Below are 22,517 nucleotides of genomic sequence, written 5' to 3' on the forward strand. Positions count from 1 at the left end.
TAATTTATATTACGTACATCATCACAGAGAGCATTGACGTCACAACAATCGACACACTTAGAATGACGTTGTAGAATTAGCGCAATACGTATCAGTGCCCTTCCGGCAATCTACGGAAATATCCGAGGTGTTCCGATTGGGTCACACTTCATAAATAGCCCACAACAATTGTATTTTGCGCAAACTCCGCCGTAGCCGGTCCCAAGCCCGCGTTGAGAAAGGAGGAGGGGAGCACCAACTGACAACACCTAGCAGTCACCCCGGACTAATGTTCTAACCTAGAGTCGCGAGTAGAGGTTGTAACCTAAATCGAGACTTTAAACCAGCAACATCAACATCAACATGTATTTTGGCATGTTTTAAGACATGCTTGATCATGCCCGTATATGTAACATATGTTTACAAACACATCTTTATTGTTCTAACAAACACCTTGTTTCTTTTTCCTCATCTGATCAAAAATATCATTCAGAGGTGATAAAACATACTGGAGTTGTTTATATTGTACCATATACTATCAGTTTAGTCAACAAATGATTTACATATACCATTACTCGTTGATCCATAAATTATAGTCAAATTTTCGTGTTAACGTTTTCCTGCAGCTGAACTTGCCGCAATGGTGGCGCTGGGTGATCATACGCACTCGCTTATCATCGGAGACTTAAAGACGAACAATGCTTTTGTGAAATAAACAATGAAATGCTGCATGAAGAAATCTTAAATTTAAATTGCATCCCGTTTTGTTAAAATGACTATTGAAAGATGAACTGTATGTTTGCATATACTTGCACAAGTTTCAACATCTAGTCATAGATTTTTTACTTAAAATAGGTGTTTTGAATTGAAATAGAAGTATTGAATATTGCTTTATCGAATTCAATGGGATTCATTGCCGAATGAAATCGACAAAAGTAAAATCAAATCGTTAAAGTTTGGCGATCTTTCCTTATCGTTTCCTTTGCCAACGTTGTTTTTTTTCATGTCAAGTCAGCATAACATCCCCTACCATTGTACGTCAAAATCAACTAAATATCGGCAATGTCACCATATAAATAAATAGAAAAAAATGCGATTTATTGGATTAAAAACGTCAATTATTACCTCATAATTGAAATTTAAAAAAAAAAAAATAAAAAGTATTCCATCTAATGGAATCGTGCTGTCGATACTTGATAACCTTTCCCAGTTTAAAATCCATTTAGAACACATTTAATGAAGTCGAACGTGAAGGCAATGTAAATTTAAGCATTGAACTGTCTTGCGATATTTGTAGGACACCATTGAGGTGATATAGTTGATATTGATGTGAATGACGGAAGTTTGCAGGAAATTAACACATTGCTTTTAACGCAATATGTTGTGTTTACCAACAAATTTGTCTTTCATAACGACTATGCATCGTTAGAGAGTACAATGCTTAAATGTAGATTTAATGCGCAAAGCTAGATGGAGTCATGTAGGCAATAAACTACAATATAATTAACGCAAACATTGCCGTACTATACATCAAAATTTACTTGTTTTGATGAAAATAAAATTTCATTTCCTGTGTGAGTAGTCATAGGGAAAATTAAACATTCATTAAATTCAACTTGGTCGATGGAATATGAATGTTCATCAAAATTGTAACAGATTTGATTAAGACAGGTTTTGACCTTTCTGCAAACATATATTACAAGGATACAAACTATGTTTTTGTTTTTATTGTGGGTAAGTGTTCTTTGAATTTGAAAAATGTTTCATTCACGTTTTCACAAACCAGACATAACGTATTAAATTTAACGACGATTTCCAAAATAATGATTAGCGTTACTTTTGCAAATATCCGCATAATATAAACTGTTACCAACGAAACGAAATGATCAGAGTTCTAAACAGTATAATGTTTTAAGTAAATGATACGTCGGTTTTGCTGATAGACATACAAAATGTTTAAACCGACTTGAAATGTTTTGAAAACGATTTAAACATTTCGGAATAAAAAAAAAAAAGCAATGGAAGAATGAAATTAGCAAGAGAAAACAAGACTTACCTCGAGTAACTCCAAAAATCAAGATGAATATCCATATGTTGCAGCTGATGTTGGTAAACATTTCTAATATCTTATAAATACATGTACAAAACCAGGAACATTTATGAGCGCTCTTGTTAACAGGACTTCAGGACTCGCTACAAACTCCAAGATAGCAACAGATTCAGCGACTGGACCAGAAAGATAGATGACGTCACACTTTGGCGCTCCTGTTACTAGCGCTAGTAGAGGATTGGCATTACCTGTTGCGCGTGCTTCTTATCTGATATTTCGATTCCTGAACGACGAAACTAACCAATATTATGTACATACACATGTGAGTATATTCCACAGAATCACACTGCTCGGTTTTGAGTTTGGACACAAATTCCACGGCCAGTTCAGGTGTACGTATGGTTTATACCGTGTAGATCACCTCGAGTTTGGAGGAACAAAATTTACATATAGTTTAAATCTGAATGTAGCATTAACGTAGAAACTTTCATTTTGATAGCATTATATAATAATAATTTTGTATCATTAACTCAGTGTAGATAATTAAGTTCATTTTTTTTTCTCAAAACGTATTTCAATTAATTCATCAATTAATTAAGTAAATATTGTTTATTTCATAATACAACCCTGAATGCAGAATTCCGTTTATTTAGAAATATTTTAAAGCGTATGCATTTTTGTTTGAAAAATTAAGATAGAAAATATGAATCAGTGTTGATATCAGATTTAACACTATCTTTGGCGATGCAAGAGCACATAAGGTCCATGCATTATCAACACGGAATCTCTCGCCCAACTGATGCTCGCTCCCATTTTGCCTCTCCTAGTCCCGGTATAGTAGCTAAACAAATCGATACATCCGTGATTGACAGCGTTGTTAGTTTCCGCCGAGCGCCGGATCGATGTTGAGAATACAAACTGATCGGCATAACAGAATTATCTCCCTTCAGTCTAACGGTATGGGTGCCAAATAAATCAGCTAAATTATCTCCCTTGTCGTGACTCCCTACAAAATCTATAAGTAACACTTTTTTGGCAAAATAGTTTAAGATCGATTTTCAAAGCATGCGTCATACAGTTCAGAATAAGTAAATACGTTTTTTATTTATTTATTTCTTAATTTTTTTTTTGTAATTAGTTGAAAAATATGATGTCAGTTATCAAAGTAAATGCAGTAAAAATGACGATTTGTCAGAAGGTAGTATTAGTTTATAATGCGAATTCTGAGAGAAACGAAATAACATGTCTGCTACCTGTTTCGGGAAAAAAATAGTGAGTTAATGGTCGACTGCCAACAACATTCCGCCTAGTGCTAAGCTTTGTCTCCTCGAATTTAGCCAGTTCTCCGCTGGTGTAAGGAAATAGTCCTATGCTTTGAAACTATGTATCCTACTAGATAAGTTGATGATAATTTTCATTTTTTATTATTCTTGACCAGTACGCCTTAATTTCTCTCAGTAAATGTTCTACGTGGAAAAATATTTCTGATGAGTGATTTGCTATCAAAATTATTATAAATACTAACCTTGACCTATATCCAAGGTCAGACATGTCAAATGAGTTAAAGTCATCAAATAACTTTAAAAAATCAAAAGACCCAGGGTTCAGATATTTAGTCAGTAGAATGTTGGGTGGAAGTTTATTCATATAAACGACAATGACCTTCTTACAAGGTCAAGGATCAAACGTGTCAAAATCGTTAAAGGATTTATTTTCATCAACCAAGAGACCCAAGGTCATGATATTAGGCCCATAGCATAATGAGGTTAATGTTCACCAAATTTGTTCATATAAATTACCATGACCTACTTCCAAAATCATAGGATTCAAATGTGTTAAAATATTTAAACGGCTTCTTACCAATAACAAAAACAAAACGTTTCAAAATATTAGGCCAGTAACACGCTCTGATGTCCGCCTACCAAGTTTGAGCTTGACTTACACAAAGGGAACAACTACAGTGATATATTCAAACATCTTCTTTTTATTAACCAGTAGTTTGTTCAAATGACTGACCTTGAACCCTTTTCAAGGTCAAATGGATAATTTGTGGGGTTTTCCTAAAATTATGCATAATAGCATTTTAGTATTTTGACTTATTTGAAATGAAAAAAAAATCTTATTTTGTTTTGTAATTTCATTTTTTAATGTACCGGACCAGGTTTAAATTGGTAAAACATTTTTTTTAAACATGTTTGAAATGCATGCCTGTTTCATTATGTAATAGAAGTACTTATTTTTGGAATATAAAACCTTTACATGTATATAAAACACAATAAGAAATAAAAGTATAATTGTTTATTTGTTATTTAGAAACATCTAAGCATCCTTTATACACATTGGGATAGGTCAAATACCGATATCAGGTACCTGTTCTTTGTAACTATTGTATGTGACAGATGTCTATCACCAAGGTAACTGCAGCTTCATCACAAATCATGTGATCATTTTACCAGACGCAATCACGTTAAATTGGAACGAAAATCAGATTTCGTCCTCTTTGATCCAAAACACCGCTATATAATTGGCTAAGGTTTGTTATAGATCGGTTTGGAAGGCCAGCCACAAGAAACGTGACTTTCTAGCGGATCTACATGTACTAATAAACAAAGCAAGGTAACGTGAGCCAGTCCAAACATATCGGCAAATTCCGTTGATTCCGAACCTTAACGGAATTGGCCGAGATGTTGCGATTCATTTTGAGCCTGCCATGGTCAAAACAATCTAGATCTAGACACACTTGCGTATATATCCAATATAAAATAAGGTTCGGTGTACGATTATGTGACAGCCTTCTTCCCAAAAGGTATTAAACACAATGTAGATGACGTTGTATTAAGATATACCAACGTAACTCATGGCGAACAAGGATATATGTATACACACTTTTTTCCCCGCTGATCAAAAATACATATATTCATTTGTTTGTTTTTTTTTCTTCTTTTTTTTCTTTGGGGGAGGGGGGGTAGTAGAGAGACAGAAAATCGAGAAAAATTCCTTTTTTTCTGGATATCACAGTCTGGTATATATTTCGGTGTAATGAAATTATAGTAAATATCAAAATCCGCGATGACAGCGAATATTAATCAATATACCGACACTAAATATTGATAGATATATACCTTAAAACATAGTCACCGACAATGTTTAGACCAATTATTGTCCTACTTTATGAAATCAGTATATATTTCTTGTGTAGAATATCGGGTTTCTTTTGACATAAAAAGAAAACCACCGAATGAAATTGAGTATTTACAGCTGAAAAAAGCTAGGGTTAACAAACAGAAAAAGATTTAACAAAACAGGAACCGAATATATTAGCATGAAGATTTAAAAATATATATATATATACAAAGGTAAAATAATAACAAAACTAAACACATACATTGTAAATTAGACTATTTCATTCCAATATGTATATAAAAATTGATTACAGCAGTACAGACGAACAAGAAGGGTTACTGTTTTAGAAGGGTTGAAATTTACTCTAGGAATATCAACAGTGACGTAGGTCTTAGGATAGAGCCCTGTGGAACACCAGTTTTAACATTAAACACATCAGATTTTTTTTTATCATTGATGATAACTCACTATTTACAATTAGATAGATAATTTTCAAAAAAGGCTAATAACGAAATACGAATCCCAAACCTGGACAATTTAGAAAGGGAACCTTTATGCCAAACCCGATCAAAAGCTTTAGACCATACGAATTTCCTTACCATTATCTGATGCCTAATATATATCTTAAAGATTGGTTGGTGGGGGATAGGAGAGAGTGGATGTGAAAGAAGTTGAAGATATATTTGAAGACACATCCTTCCATTAGCCTTTTAACAATCAGTGGTGAAAATAGCATTATTAGCTGTGATGTTTATATCTGGTAGGGAATTACAGCACTCGTCGTCAATGTCAGAAAGGTTTTCTTAAGTGTCGCCAACTGTTGACTGAGCACACAAAAATCATTAAATATATACAAGCTTTATTAAAATCTTCTGAAATTACATTGTTGTTATAATGCAATGCGGGTACATAAAATTTTGTAGAGATAGACAGAAATAACTTTTCATTTTCCCACCATTGTTTAGCACTTAAGTTAGAAGGTTTCCAAAGTTCAATACACAAATTAGAGAAATATGTTAGTTTGGCATGCTTGACACTGTTATTAATTGCGGAGACGACGACATTTTCCCCAGTGAACATTCGTAGGGGAACGTTTGCCGTTATTATGAACATGTTTACGTTGATGAATTACTTTTTTTGATTTAATTTGATAGCCAATGTGGTACATTATATTGACAGTTATTTCTTAATGGGGGATATAAGAACGAGTAACACCTGCTGCATCTACAATAGATTGGACAATGATATCTGACCGGTTGGTCAAGGAAACTCTCTCCAACATAGCATTTACTAATAAGGTTGCTACTACTTGCACATAGTATATTTAACAATGACTGGGAGGTGTCAATATAAAAAAATTAGGGACTAGAGTTTGTTGGGATAGATTGAATGCAGTAAGTATATCTCGTAAGAGGGACGAACGGTGGTCCACTAGAATAGTTTCGCCAGTTATCACCATATGAGAAATCTCAGTATTATAATCGTTTTCAATAGATTGAGAGATGAGAACACACAGCAAGAAGAACATTTGTAGGTCGGTAGAAAGTAACATATATTTTTTTTCTTAGCCAAGAACAAGTTCTAGCCAAACACATTCAACAGCTCTATATCAGACTTTCTTTCTGCAGGAATATTTTCCTTCACATTAACTGATATACCACCACCCATGCGATCGGGAAGACAATAGTAGCATGGGTCAGAATAACCAGACATATCTAGATCGTATGAAACATCTATTTCTGTTTAAAGGTTTGAACATTATGATGAATAAAAGAAAAGATATTTTTTTGTATCAATAAGACAACTACCAACTGCGCATATTGAGGAAGACGAATTAGAAGAAATAGACTCAGGATTAAGATTAGACTAAAGCAAAGCTTCATAGGATATTCAAACGTAAAACTAAAAAACAAATTAGACTGTGGCTTGACATCACTAAAACACAGATTAGACCGAGGCTTGACTTCACTAAAACATAGATTAGACCGAGGCTTGACTTCACTAAAAAACAGATTACACTGTGGCTTGACTTCACTAAAACATAGATTAGACTGAGGCTTGACATCACTAAAACATAGATTAGACCGAGGCTTGACATCACTAAAACATAGATTAGACTGTGGCTTGACTTCACTAAAACATAGATTAGACTGTGGCTTGACTTCACTAAAACATAGATTAGACTGTGGCTTGACTTCACTAAAACATAGATTAGACTGTGGCTTGACTTCACTAAAACATAGATTAGACCGAGGCTTGACATCACTAAAACATAGATTAGACTGTGGCTTGACTTCACTAAAAAACAGATTACACTGTGGCTTGACTTCACTAAAACATAGATTAGACTGTGGCTTGACTTCACTAAAACATAGATTAGACCGAGGCTTGACTTCACTAAAACATAGATTAGACTGTGGCTTGACTTCACTAAAACATAGATTAGACTGTGGCTTGACTTCACTAAAACATAGATTAGACTGAGGCTGACAAAATCAAATTTAAACGTGTATTTTACAGAATTTATTAGATAAGCATATATAACATGTACATATATACTAAATAACCTCGTCACAGTCCTAGTTAAATATATTTAACGTGGTTAATACAGACCGCTATCATCCTCGTATGAAGGCTATACAGGGTCAGAAAACTAGTGCTTTATATATATCTTCAGCATCAAAAGGTTTTTCCATTAATTTCCATCAATACCAGACAAGACTTCCAGACAGGACTATATGTCGCTAATTATACGGCAATCAATTAGTAAGCACCATGATTAACTACAGCTAACGGTCAGAGCGACCCCCTAATAAAATAAGAAAGATAACTCTTGTTTAAAGAAGAGAGATGCGTCGGCTGCCCAGATAGTATTAAATAATCGATTGTGCCCGAGATAGGACTGTCGGAGAATTATTGAGACATAAATATTGTCATTCTGGACATCCGTTTTCGGCTGAGATTTCCGGAATAATGGATATCCGGATAAATGAACAACGAAAGTGTTGTTTGTATTCTAATTAAAACGGGCATAATGCTATATTGTTAGCAGTATTTAACATACCGGTATGTTGATACTTTACTTGATAGTATACTAGCGGAAAAAAGATTTCGGTTTTTCTAATATAACTTTGAGACACTTGATCTAAATTCAATTCAATTTGATACTGAGCTGACTCCGTGCCCTGTCAAAATGTTTTTCAGTTAAAATTTAGTCGACCGTGAATCCGCTTGACGCTGCATGCTTTCAACTTATTTTTCAAGAAAGCGTGCATCCGGGGTACTTTTGTGCCATATGTGCTGGTACAGTACAGATCAGTTACACAACATTTCTTTTCGAAGCAATTACACAGCGAACTGACCAATTTGAGTAAAGTTGATAGCGGTAGGGCCATTGCTCTGATAATGCAGGGGGATTCGTAACATCATGTAACCCAGCAATATGGTGTACATGAGGCAACAATATTCCATTCAGTTGGGCGTCTCAGAGTCACAGGGAGAATGGGTGACCGTCCCTGGAGCGGGACGCCCGCGCATAACGTCGCGTCGTCAAGATAGAAAGATACCTCACTCGCATCTCCTTAATCGATTTCAGATGGCGACGGAGACTGCACGTGAAGTTGTCGGCACTCAGGGTCGGCCAGTATCTCCAGGAACTGTTAGTAATCGGTTGCGGGAGTTTCATTTTAGGCCACAACGGCCCTATGTTGGTCCGCCACTTACGCAGAGGTGACACCAATGCCGAACGCAGTTACTGCTTGCACATGTACTTAATTACTGACGAGTCTTGCTTTATGCTTTACAGGTCAGATTGACGACAACATGTCTATCGACGTCGTTGTGAGCGATATTCTGATGTTTGTGTGACGGAAAGCGACAGATTCGGGGGAGGGTCTGTTATGGTATGGGCAGGGATATCTTAAGGGGTGAAAACACTTTATGTGTTGTATTTTTCGATGGTAATCTTACAGCATTAAGTTATCTCGACTAGGTCTTGAGACCACACGTTCTTCCTCTTATCCTTCGACGTAACATTACGTTGCAGCAGGACAACGCGAGGCCAAAAGTTGCTAGGGTTTGTCGTGACTCAAAACAGCGTTCCAGTTATTGATCGACCTATACAGTCTAGATGTATTCACAATCGAACATTTGAGGGACGAGTTAGACAGGAGAGAGTAAGGGAGCGCGTCAACGTCCCACATAACGTCGCTCAACTCCTGCAGGCCCTTGTTCAGGAGTTGAATAATATCACTCACCTTGATGGAGTCAATGTTAAGGAGAGTAAGTTCAACGACTGATGCCAGGGTGGGCACACACGCTACTGATTTGGATCAGGAAACGGCGTAGGGTACTCTTGTTTTAACGGTATTCACTCAAACACCGTTTGTGATATGACAACAAAAATCATCAAAATGTATTAAGTAATGATGAAAGAATCGAGAAACCCACACCATGGACACATCGTCAAAGAATCATGTGAAATAATAATTATCGACAATTAACTTGCGTTTCTTTTTTCAGCACAATTGGCTAGTGAAGATAGAAAGTATTGCATATATATATAATGAAATTATTTCATCGTTAGTTTACAAATTATGATGGGTTTTTCTGTTTTTGCTTTTTTGTTTTTTTGTTTTTATTTTAAATTCAATAACATTAAGGCATGGTCATTTATTTTCAGCATCAATTACGTTTCATGTCGATAATCAAGGAAAGAATACTTTTGTTGAAACTATTGTCAAAACCATAACAACTATTATATAACTATTGCATTCTAGCGTATGTTAAAGTCTGGGTTTATGCTTTATACTGCTTGGCGCAGTATCTTTAACAAGAAGAGATACATTTCGCATTCCGATAGAGAAATCGACACGAAATGTCACATCCTAATTAAGGTTTCAGACATAATAACTGAGATAGAACAATCGACAGCCGATATATATACCGCGAGATCTCCTTGTGAGAGACACTAGACTGGTATTTTTGTCAGCCGTGCACACAAATCAGTCTAATTACAGAAGATTCTATAGAGGAATAATTTGAGACATACAACGAGGGATTACAGTATAATTAACACGCCCTGATATACAGGGTCAATTGTTTGGTAGACGGACAATACTTCCACTTCCTGTGTTTTAATAAGCCCCTTCTCCTAAAGTGCACTACGTTCTGATCAGATGCCAAAATAAAGTAACCATTTAAATAGAACAGTGTATCGGAATTTAAATATATCATTACAATAGATTAGCGGAAAATATAAATGAACATAGTTCTTTAAGATGGACTTAAACTGAGTTTGTAGCTTTATGCATTTGTATTTTGAGACAGGGAGTGCGTTCAGACAACCATGAAATTTCAACATCCAACCATTATGCTTAAATGCATACTACGCTTCTTAAGGACCGCGCTCCTATCCTTGTTCCGTGTTTACAATTTTAAATTAAATTGAACATCAGGAAATCAAGAAATCATCCGCTACAATTGAAAAAAGCAAATTTAATTCATCTGTGTAAATACGGAGACAAACCTCGAGCATCCAGTTAAAGACCTATTTCACCAACATCAATATTTTGCAAGATTAAACGCACCATCGTTGGCAGTATGCACAAGTATTTAAAGCAACACAACCAACTTACTAATGCTCGGTAGAATGAGTTACAACTGGTCCTTACCGACCAAGACTTACCGAAGAACATTTCTCAGAACAACTTGACCTTATCCTTCTCAAATCCTCTAGGGCATTTCATAATTTCCGCCTACCTTACTGTATTGAAGTACCAATACTCAGACGGATTAGGAACTTCTTAAGCACTCGAAACCATGAAACATCCGATATGTCATTTTGCTATTTTCACGGTAGGACATGTAAAATCTATCACAGTGTTTAAGACAAGTAAAAATGGGGTGTCAGCTGTTCTGTATCAGGAATAATCTTAAAGGTGCTACTTCTCCAACAAATAGTATCTTTATCAAGCATATGTACTTTTCTTCAGCAATAAATGTTACACACTTTACACTATTACCATCCTCGGAAATTTTCATCTTCTTATTGATCTTTAAAACTGAAAGATGAAAATTAATTGCGTCCCGAAGACGATTCCATTTCGCTCCGCCTCCATATTGAATGAAATACTGATTGCGCATGCGCCGAAAACAGAAATACAGACGATTAATGGCGATCGCACTAGAAAGTGAGGAAGGCCACAATTGTTAACATCGCCAGAAAAGACGGAATGGTATTAAGCGTAAATTAAATTATAAAACGAATAAAGGGAAGGATTTCGATCGGAGACTGCATAGACAGGTGGAATTATACAAAAAAAAGACAATGGAATCTTAAACTTATGGATAAATCACATTTGTATTAATCCAGCAAAATGGGGCGGAAGCGGGTAACGGTAAGAAAGCTTTTCAGTTCGTGGTGGCAGCATGCAGAGAATCGTAATTTTTCGTGACAGATAATGTTTAAACATCGGCATTTTGAATTTGTAGTGAGGTAACGTGTATGCAAATGATATTATTATGTTTCTCTTTCATAAGCAGGAATATTCAAAAGTTCGTTATTTCTTTGCTTCAATACGACAATTTTTGACGTTATATATATATTTTTTGTGGGTCTTAAATAGGCTTACATATATGGACTAGATGTCATTTATTGTCAAAATAATAACAATTTATAACACTCTGTCGGAGATGAAGATGAAGCATTAGCAGAGACTATAACATTCATTGGCCGAAGTTGGATTAAGTCGACTCGGTTAATTATCTAGGGGACACCATTCATTAAAAAAAATCTCAGCTGACACCCATAAAGACCAGATCACGGAGATCTCAAATTCTATAAAACTTTCATTCATTTGTATATACACTACTGTCAAATACGAACAAACGTCATCTGTTATTCAACGCATGTAATATATGAACACGGAAGCGAACATAACAACACAAAAGCTGTGAAAAGACGATTTATAAACAAACCAACAGTGCAACATCTACAATTGATTAGTCGGGTTGTACATGGCCTATAACAGCTATTCCATCATCAGAGATGCATGTCTAATTATCAACAGCAAGGGGCATATCAGAAAGATATTTCACGCGATCATATTTTGCTGTTGTCGCAAACATTGTGCAAATGAGATTATACACAACATTGAGGACTTCACTTTACTGGAACACTAGTTAGTTCACTCATTGTGGGGTGTCACGGTACCGTGTCCAAGTATGGCATGCCAGTGTGATTGCACCATTAAAGAGTCAGATTAGAAATTATCATCTCATGTTTGGTTTTGAATGATTTAATGTTATATCCAGCTATAGTCGTTTAAGGACGGCATCCCCTGTGTGCGAACTGCATGTGTGTGGAGTGTTTTTGGTGGCGGTATGCACGTTTTTGTCTCTTTAGGATATCAAGAAACTGATGCCGGCTTCTTAAATTGTGTAATGCTTCTTGACTGAAGCATACTGCTGAAGACATCCAGCAGGACACCACACCCGGTCACATTATACTGACAACGGGCGAACCAGTCGTCACATTCAAAAACATGCTGAGCTCTAAACAGGAGTAGCAATTGTCATTGTAATAGACTCTGGTATGTCTAGGCCAGGGACAGAACCCAAGGCCAAGGGCAAATTCACAACTAAATACCAAAAGTGAGGCAGAATCAGGGGGAAAATTAGGATAAGGAAATTGTTTTAGAATGGAGAGACCCCAAATTTAGTCATTTCTAACGATCAGAAATTAATAGCAACAGGACAGGGGGGTATCTAATTAAAATTATACTTGTAATATCTGCTCCTCTACGATGTTCTACATTCACTGCAATTCTTGTCTCGTTTGTTTAGTTTAAACAAGACAAGCGGCTTTTGCAAAATGGACAAAATCGGTTAGGGTTAGAGTAAGGGTAAGAGAGTCTGTCAATGCCATGGCTGCCATTCACGATTGTGGCTTTAAATTGATTGAGCATCCGCTCCATCAGACTTCCGTCTATTTCCAAAACTGAAAAAGCTATTTCAGGCACCCTAACCCTAACCCTAACCCTATCATGCAGTTGATGACTTTCTGAACAACCAAGAGGAGTTTAATAAAAGTGACACTGAAGCCCTTAAATACCGCTGCCAAAAGTGTATAGATACTGAAGGGGATTATGTTTTAAAATAATACAATATGTCCGGCAAAATTAAAATCCTTCAATATGAGGCTCACAACTTATCAATCAGCCGTCGTAGTATACAGTGTATATAAAAGTAGTTTGCCGAGGAAAATAAGGCAACATATACACCATAACTTGTATGCAGATTAACATATGACCCCGTGACCTGTAATTACGTTGTGCCAGCATTGTGTACTTCCATTAGTGAAAAAAAAACCATTCTGCCCTGGCATCATTTAAAAAAAAAAAAAAAAAAAAAAATTATGGCTAGCAAAAATTAGTTCTAGGGTTTTTATGATATTGAGAATAAGTTCGACATTTACTACATAGGGAAGTTTAGACCGTGGTATCGTTATATCGATGAACATGCGAGCGGTGTAAACGATCGGACAAAAGGCATTCAAGCATAAAGCACATTAGATCAAAAATTTACTAAAATATATGTTGAAATAGAGATGAGGTCCCTTTTTTATTGGTTATTTCTGAATATTTCTAAAAAAAAAATGAAGTAGAAAATTATGTTGCGAATAGCCATGCTTTAAGGCCACCTTGGGCTTTTGTTATAGATGTACCATGGCACATGCGGGCTGTATAATTTTGGAATCAATATGATGGACGTAGAAAAGTAACACTTTAAGATACCAAAATAGACCGTATTGTATGTAAAATATCATTAATGTTTCAATGTTTAAACATTCCAAGGACAAATTGGGGGCATCAGACTGTTTAATGAGACCAATGGGATACTGACAGCTAAAACGTGAAGAAAGAGGTAGCGCAAATATTTTGCGACTTTGCAAATCTACAGCGTGTTGTACATATTTTTTGCATGTAAGATGTATGCATGATATCATACTCAGAATGTGTTTTTATTTTTTATAGTGTTTTACAGGGAAAAGTTTGCATTTTTGTTGTATTATAATACAGAGAATATGTAAATTCGTTTTTTTTTGTTTTTTTTTGGGGGGGGGGGGGGGGGGGGGGGGGGGGGGGGGTTGTCTATCTAAAAAGAGGTGTTGTTGTCTTTTATTCTTTTTTCACGGAAAATGTGATATTTACATACGGAAAAAAACTATTGTGTTTTGTATTTCTATACAAGGAGGTCTTTTAACTTATTTTCGCACAGGGAAGTTGTTACCCATTCATACATGGAAGCTTTTCTAGTTTTGTGATATTTCATATATTGAAGATTTTGTTTTTATAAGAGAGGTCACGTGTGGTCATTTTGAAACATGTCATTTATTGCTGAACATGCAGGCCATGTATTGGAATCAATAAGATGTATGTACGAAAAACAGTAACACAACTGACGAAAGAAAACAACTTTATGACTCGTGCCTTGACCGGGCCTTCAACTCACGATCTACAGCACCAAATCGCCTAGCCATAAATACCTGCAGTTTACACTGCTGCGCCACATCGGCATCTCGATGAAAAAGAATTACAATTCAATAAAAAGAACATGCTACCATTAGCTATGAGCGCGAAAACGTTTTAACCAAATTAGAATAAAGAAATGTTCTTATTTTGTCATGATATGCGTCAGCGAGGAGGAGGAGGAGGAGGAGGAGGAGGAAACTATGTTGCTAACATACATTTAGTAAGTCATCATTTAGTGCTCCCCTTGTATATAATGTAACACGTGGATATTGACATTATGTCACTTGTACTTGCACTGTTCATACACATCTGGAATATAGACAAATTATAGCAAGCTTGTATGTCTGTAGGCCATAAAGCGCTCCATAACGGTAGGTAGACTGGCCATTTCCGCTAATTAAATGAAAGAGCGTCTTGCTGTAAGCGTGTTTTGTTATATATCTGGTGTTATTTCAAAGCATATTTGATACATTCGTGCGAATATCAAAAATAATCAACACGCGATTACAGAGAAATCTAATATTTCCCATAGTCATAGACAATATATAACTGAATTAAAAGTGCAGATCTTTTAGAGTGATAAAAATGTCTTCAGGCAATTTCGGGGTGATAAATTCAATAGGAAATAGATAAACAGTGCATATTCTATATTCAAATGATTATTTAGCACGCAAAGTAAACATTTATAGAGTGCTGCTTCTAAAACTAATTTGATTGATCACCGACATTTTTCAGATGATTGTTGACGAATTTAAAATGAATTACGACCAATCTATATTTGTACATGTATCTTCTCAACTATTGTCAGAATCTTTTTTTGAAAAATTAATCTGTCAAGAGTGCAAACCTTACGATAAACTTGTTTAGCCAATGATATGTGTTTTGTAAAAATGTCGTCTTAGAGAAAACATGGAGAAGGGTTTAATATTTCACAAGTCAGTGTGATATGATGACGAGTATTAAGGAAAGAAAAGACAAGCAGTATTTCTTTAACGGAGATAAACGTTCCCGAAACAGCCAGAGCAATATGAGTATGATTAATACCAAGGAGACACCAATAGAGGAATACAAAGCTCTGAAAGAAAGGACAGATAGTATTTCTTTTACGGATATTAACATCCTCGTAATAGCCAAGAAAATATGAGGATGATGGCTGTCATTGAAAGTCAAGATAAGAACACAAGATCAGAAAGGAAAGATAAGCAGTATTTTTTTTACGGAGTTTTAACGTCCTAGAAACAGCCAGGAAAATATGAGGATGATAGTTGTCAATGAAAGTCAAGATCAGAACACAAAATTAGAAAGGAAAGATAGAAGTATTTGTTTACAGAGTTTTAACAGCCAGAAAAATATGAGGATGTGAGATATCAAGATGACGTCGAAAAAGGACACCAAAAGTTCAAAAATAAAGGGGAGACAACTAGAGTCAGGAGAGAAAGGATAAGATAAATAACCCAACTATTGTAATACAGATCACGTCTGGTCTCTTCATTGCCCACTAAGCTGAAGACACAGAAAAAAAATTCTCGACTTTAAAGGAAGGTGAGACTTTTCGTCGCCTACAATCACCAGGAAGTGCGGAATAGCAGGCATATCCCATCCCTGCTATTGGTAATATAGAAGATATATCTAATAGTCCGCGCTTATGTGTTAAACATGCTTTATTTATCTGACATATATTAGAAATACGGCTTCAATGCACAAATGTTTCAGTTGTACAATCCCTTGACTTGGAATATTTGTCATGTTTACTTGCTGTGATGCATTTTAATTACACGTGATTGACATAAACGGTAATGAAACTAAGAAACAAACACAATTATTATATCTGTCACGTCTCATCTCATTGCATGACCACCGGGAACAGTAATATCGTCATTGACGTTTTTCTATTGATATCATTAAGTGATGTTGACACAGCATGGCATGCCAGCAAGGAAAACAGGAAATACAATAAACAAGTTCCTTGAGGTTGGCAATTAGATTCCCACGTCTTTACCCCCAAAGATAGAATACTGAGTCGCGGTGATCAAAATAACACAAACATCTTGACAATTTGAGAATCAGATGTATACTTACATAATATTTATATATAACTTATTATGTAAACACATGAAATAACGAACAACAGGAGATTCCTCTTAATTCCTGTGAAGCTAAATTTATATCAAGGTCGGTTATATAAAAATATCGTGGGTGTTCGGTGGCACATGACACAGTGGTAACACAGTTGCCTTTCACCAAGGTGGCAGAGGCTCGATTTCCCGCTTGAACATGAAAGGGTATGGTGTTACTTGCCCGACCAAGGGTTTTCATCCAGGCCAACAATAATGATAGATCATTTCTATGATCTATTTTTTCTATGACATTATTTGGTCATTGTTGTAAAGTACACATAGTTTACATTAGAATTTATGTCGATAGAATTTGTTTATATATGCATTAATCCAATTTTCTGGTAGAAATGCTGGCTTAAGAGATATAGAAAACATATTACAATATACTAAGTATAAATAACATACAAATTGGTTTGGGTGAACTTCAGACCATGATTTATTTGCATAATACATAATTATAACAGAGTAAAATAACAATAAGCAATATCATTATTTTTTGTAGTTAAAACTTAAACTATGGTCCTCCTACTACACTAATCACTATACACTACAAGTTAACAAATACTAAAACTACACATAAATAGATTTAATGGTGAATGATGATTTGAGGGTGGGCGGGTGGGAAATCTCAGGTTAGAGAAATCCTGCTGCTGAAGCTTTGCCAGAAAATTCTGAAGTGACCAGCATGTAGGAGGGGAACAGTCTGCTGACTGTTTCCCCTATGGGGGTTCACTCTAGCAGGGAAGTGTCCATCCCATTGGTCAAACAGATTACATATAACCAAATTTAGTCATCTGCTATTTGATCAGGGTGAGGCCTGCTTTATGTAATGTATGTGGCCCTGTTCACAGTTGGTGTCCCAGATGCCAGCTGACCCTTTATTTACACAACTGTAGCAGTTAAAGTAAAGCAAGCTGGACCCCTACAAGTGAGGGATCTGGTTACTGGTGTAATGAGATCTAGACTCCCTTGTAATTTTATGCAGATAAAATTGCCCACCACTCAAAGTATTAATAACATATTAAACTAAATTAATATTCTCATTAATCCAATTTTCTGGTAGAAATGCTGGCTTAAGAGATATAGAAAACATATTACAATATACTAAGTATAAATAACATACAAATTGGTTTGGGTGAACTTCAGACCATGATTTATTTGCATAATACATAATTATAACAGAGTAAAATAACAATAAGCAATATCATTATTTTTTGTAGTTAAAACTTAAACTATGGTCCTCCAAATCACCCAAACCAACCTGTTATGTAGTAGTAGGTCTAATATTTGTATAAACGTTTATATACATTGCATAAAATTTAGACATAAGTAGTTAGCATTCAATATCATAAAGCAAATCAAATTGTGTAACAGTGTTTCCATTCACTATATGTGCTGGTGGTTTATATCCATGGGATAAACACTGTCTCATAATCACGTATTGTTCACTGTGTATATAGCTATGTCCATGGAATAAACACAAATGTCTCCAAACTGTTCCTGTACATGTGCAGACAAATTAACTCTCTATGGAAAACACCAGTTACACACAGAAATGGTTAATTAAAGTCTCAGAAACCCTGAAGGATAGGGCACAGCATGTATATCTTAATTAATACCTCAGGCAGTATAATTGACCTTTAAAACTTGTACATATAATAAAAGTAATAGTTAGGGGAGCAGGCAATACTGACCTCCCCTGTTCTATATTCTGACAGGTCCCTACTTAGTATAAAACCACAGATTCAAGAAAAGTTTGCTTTGTAAGGACTCCCAACTGGTAACTACTATAAATTAAGCTCCCTAATGTGGGATGCCATTGTTTTGACAACTAAATGCCTTGCTGAGAGAGAAGGGTCAAGATATCTCTGGTAAGCCAGGCTTTTCCAGTCCCCTTGAGATTGAATCATGTCTGGAGAGAGACCACACTCTAAGGCAAAGGTAGCACCACCCCGTCTGAAGCTATGTCCAGAATATAAGCTGGGATCAAGTCCCGCAGTGGCTAAGCATTGTTTCAAGCGGGATATGAACATTGCATACGTTAGCGGTAACAACTTTTCACCTTGTCTATACATGAAGAGAGGGCAAACATAAGAAGATGTTGGAGATATTTTGAATGACAACAGGAGTGCTTGTGCTGGGCATAGGGGTGATCTATTAATGCGGGGTAGGGGGATAGCCAATGTACGCTGACGAAATTGGATAGTTTTAGTCCAATTGACAGATAGTACAGCCCCATCAGGTGTAAAGACCACAGAGTCCCTGCATAGGTGAATACCTGGAGTAAACACTGATTTTGGTGGGGGGGAAAAGATTTGATTTCCTGAAGAAGGAGAAAAATGCAACTGTGCATGCTGCCCAAAAGGTAATATCTGCTGGACAACTTAAGTCTAACTGTTTTAGAATACTTAACAGTATGGCTGGGGTGATGGGCAGTTTGGGAGATGACTGATCTCCCAGGACACGTCTAGCCCCTTTTAACACTGAATTGATATAGTGGGATTGTAGAGGGTTACTATAACCTGCCTCAATATGAAGTAATCGGACAACTGACAGATAATTGCGTATTGATACAAAGCAGAGGCGATGTGAAAGATAGGCTACATAGCGGCCCAGGTCAAAAGCAGAAATGGGTACCATCTTGATGTTAAATGTGTTACAAAACGTGAGATAAGCACAAAGATATTGAGAATAAGTCTTCTTTGTCGATGGTGCAAATGTGTTCAGCCTAAAATGGTTGACTGTAGCATCCAAACTATCTAGGTTGCTCGGTTGTCGTCCCGTGCCTGGATAACAGAGAGTGAAAAGCCTTTGAGGACATGTGAGCTGTAAGATCAACTGATCTGTAAGGGGTGGCTATGGCTGCTAACCACTCCCAGAAGAAGGATGACTCACTCAGGCGTGAGACAGTATCAGCAGTCACATTATGCTTACCAGGAATGTGGCAGGCTGTGATATGGAAATTGTAATATGCAGAGAGCCAAAAGAAAGTACGTAGGGAGTGCATGATAGTTTCATTACGTGATGTGCCTTTATTAATGCAATTAACTGTGACCATGTTATCTGAGTGAATCAAAATGCGCCGATTACGCAGTAGAGGTGCCCATCTAGTTACTGCCAAAGTAACTGCAAACACCTCCTTTTCATTAATGTGCAGGGGCATTATATCTGGGAAATCCTGTTGCCAGTTTGCATAAAACCAGTCGTTTCCCAGACAGCCCCCTCCCCCGTCTACACAGGCATCTGTGTGGATGTCAGTTATGGGACGCTTGTCCAACAAAAATGACTTGCCATTGAAAGTGGACATAAACTGTAGCCACCAATCTATGTCCTGCCGAATCTCACCAACAAGGCGGATTTTGTGAGCTTTGTGCTTGAGCGTGCAGATAGCATTGAGAATTCTGCGCAGGAAACATCTCCCACCATAAATTACAGATGCTGCCCAATTCAATTTCCCAGCAAGGGATTGCAGTTGTTTTTTAGATGCCCTAAGTTTAGATGAGAAGGAAGCCAATTCCTCTCTCAAAGCCAGCAGTTTTGCATCAGGAAGCCTGGTTGACATTGTGGCTGAGTCAATTTCTATACCTAAGAAGGTAAGCTTTTGAGTGGGACCGATTACCTTAGCCCAGCTGATCATGAAACCTAGCTTCCTGAGCAGGCCCAGTAAAGTGTTTAATGCTGTTAAACATTTGCTTTTAGTAGTTTCACATAAGAAGAAGTCATCAAGATAAGCAACAATCTTGAAACCTTTCCTTCGCATCATGCGTCGGACAGACTGGGAGAGCCGGTGAAAAATGCCAGGAGCCGATTTGGAACCGAAAGGTAATTTTGTATCTACTAAATATCTTGGGCCATCTTTGAATTCCCATTTAAGACCAGTAACCTTTTGGCTGTGTTTGCTTATGGGGACCGACCTGTAAGCGGACTTAAGGTCCACCTTCGCCATATAGCAAAATGGCGTAACAAGTTTGACTGCATCATCAACGGATTGAAACCTCTGTTTGTCTAGTTCCGATACATAATCATTAACAGCAAGACCTGTGGGTTTACTACAGTCATGAATCAGTCTTACTCCGCCGTCTGATTTTGGTATGACAACGATCGGACTGACAATCAGTGCAGCCTGGTCAACCTGTATATAATTGCCATTCTCAATTTCTGTGTTAATTTGTGCTGTAGCTTTATCATACAAATCACTTTTAGTAGACGCTGATGGATGATTAAGACATTCTACAGGGCTAGGGTTGGTATCTGGATCTATGATGTCAAATCCATATTTTAAGCCGGAGAGAATGAAATGTTTGTCTTTATCTCCTGTTAGTTCACTCTCCCATGCTGTCCGACACTTGTCAATGCCAGCAGTAGGGACCCTTACAAGTTTTTTGGCTTAGCCACATCCCCATGAGGATGAGAAAAAGCAGGGTGTTTTTGGCCACAATTCTTGACAAAACAAACATGCTCATATTTGCAAGAATGAAGCCAGCATCCCTTTCGACTATTAAAGAGTCGACAGATTTCAACACCCTGGGGCGTTTTTGGGTTTGGATATGCCTTGGATGCTGGATTAGTGACATTTGGCTTTGATGTCCTATGTTTTAAATGCACCGTTTGAAGATGCGGGATATCTGTACCCCATCGAAAATTGTGGGTATTTTGGAGTCTGCGGTACTCCCTGTCCACAAGAAATATGGAGGTTTGGTCAAAACTGGCCAATAGTTGAAATACTTTGTATGTATAGGACAAATAGTCAAAGATTTGGTCCTGAGCAAGCGCACCTTCTTCAACTAACTTGTACAGAATTGCCAAATTTGCCATTGACCATTGATTTTGAGAGATATTCTCAATTTTAAATTTTTTGGGGCCTGTTTTAAGTACCAATGACTGACCGTTAGGTAGTCCAGATACCACTTCCTCAGTAGGGGACCCGTCAGAATTTACAAAATCAAGAATATCATAAAAATTCTGCCGTTTAGGATTGGCAGCATTTTTTAAATAAATTTGTGGGTCCTGCCATGATAGTGTACATGCTGTACCCTTACCTGTAGGTGGTGGAGCTCCATGAGTGGCTGGTATATTCCTGGTTGAACCTGTTCGTGTTCCCTGTCCAGATTCCAGCTGCCGTAGTACAGTTTGGATGAACACATCATCCTGGTTGACTTGGTCAACACCAGCCGCCGCTACATCCATTTCTGGTTGGGGCTGGGGTTGTGTATTAAAAGGGGTGTCAGCATCCGTTTCCTCGGAACACACTGCAATGTCTGTTGTTTTGTCAGAAAATGTTTTTCTAACTGCACTATTCAAAAGTTTAGCCTGTCCAATAGTAATTTTTTGCTTTGGCAGATCCTCTGGTGCATATTGGGACAGAGCCTCCATGGAATCAAACCCATGTGTGATCAGCAGTTTGATCGTTACATCAGATAGCTTCATCCGCTTTCCCCATATTCTAACGCGGTCCTCATCAGATAATTCATGCTCCTCCATGTGCCTACTGCTGCCAGGTGTAGGTTCTGCATTTATACTCATCTTGCTGCTGCGATAGGGCACGCTTGTGTCCTGTTTGTGTTTTCGGAAGCAATGAAAAACTGTGATTTCCAATGAGGTTAATGGCCTATGGTATCATCGAGTACTGCTAATATTACAGTATGGACAAAATGTGTCCATCAGTAAACATGTATAGTAAAGAAATCTCAGGTTAGAGAAATCCTGCTGCTGAAG

The 22,517-nt window shown here is 36.9% G+C and overlaps 1 protein-coding gene across 1 annotated transcript; it reads right to left on the minus strand.

The window, feature by feature from the left end:
- Positions 1-18,975: 18,975 nt before the first annotated feature.
- On the minus strand, positions 18,976-20,769 carry LOC117337772. Its single transcript, XM_033898884.1, has 2 exons — positions 19,716-20,769; positions 18,976-19,408 (listed from the first exon to the last, which is right to left on the minus strand). Exons 1-2 carry the CDS (start codon positions 20,746-20,748, stop codon positions 19,041-19,043), a joined length of 1,401 nt encoding a protein of 466 aa, XP_033754775.1. The 5' UTR covers positions 20,749-20,769; the 3' UTR covers positions 18,976-19,040.
- Between the last annotated feature and the right edge of the window lie 1,748 nt (positions 20,770-22,517).

The sequence above is a fragment of the Pecten maximus genome, chromosome 11 (genome assembly GCF_902652985.1).
Source record: "Pecten maximus chromosome 11, xPecMax1.1, whole genome shotgun sequence".
Classification (NCBI taxonomy): Eukaryota; Metazoa; Mollusca; class Bivalvia; order Pectinida; family Pectinidae; genus Pecten; species Pecten maximus.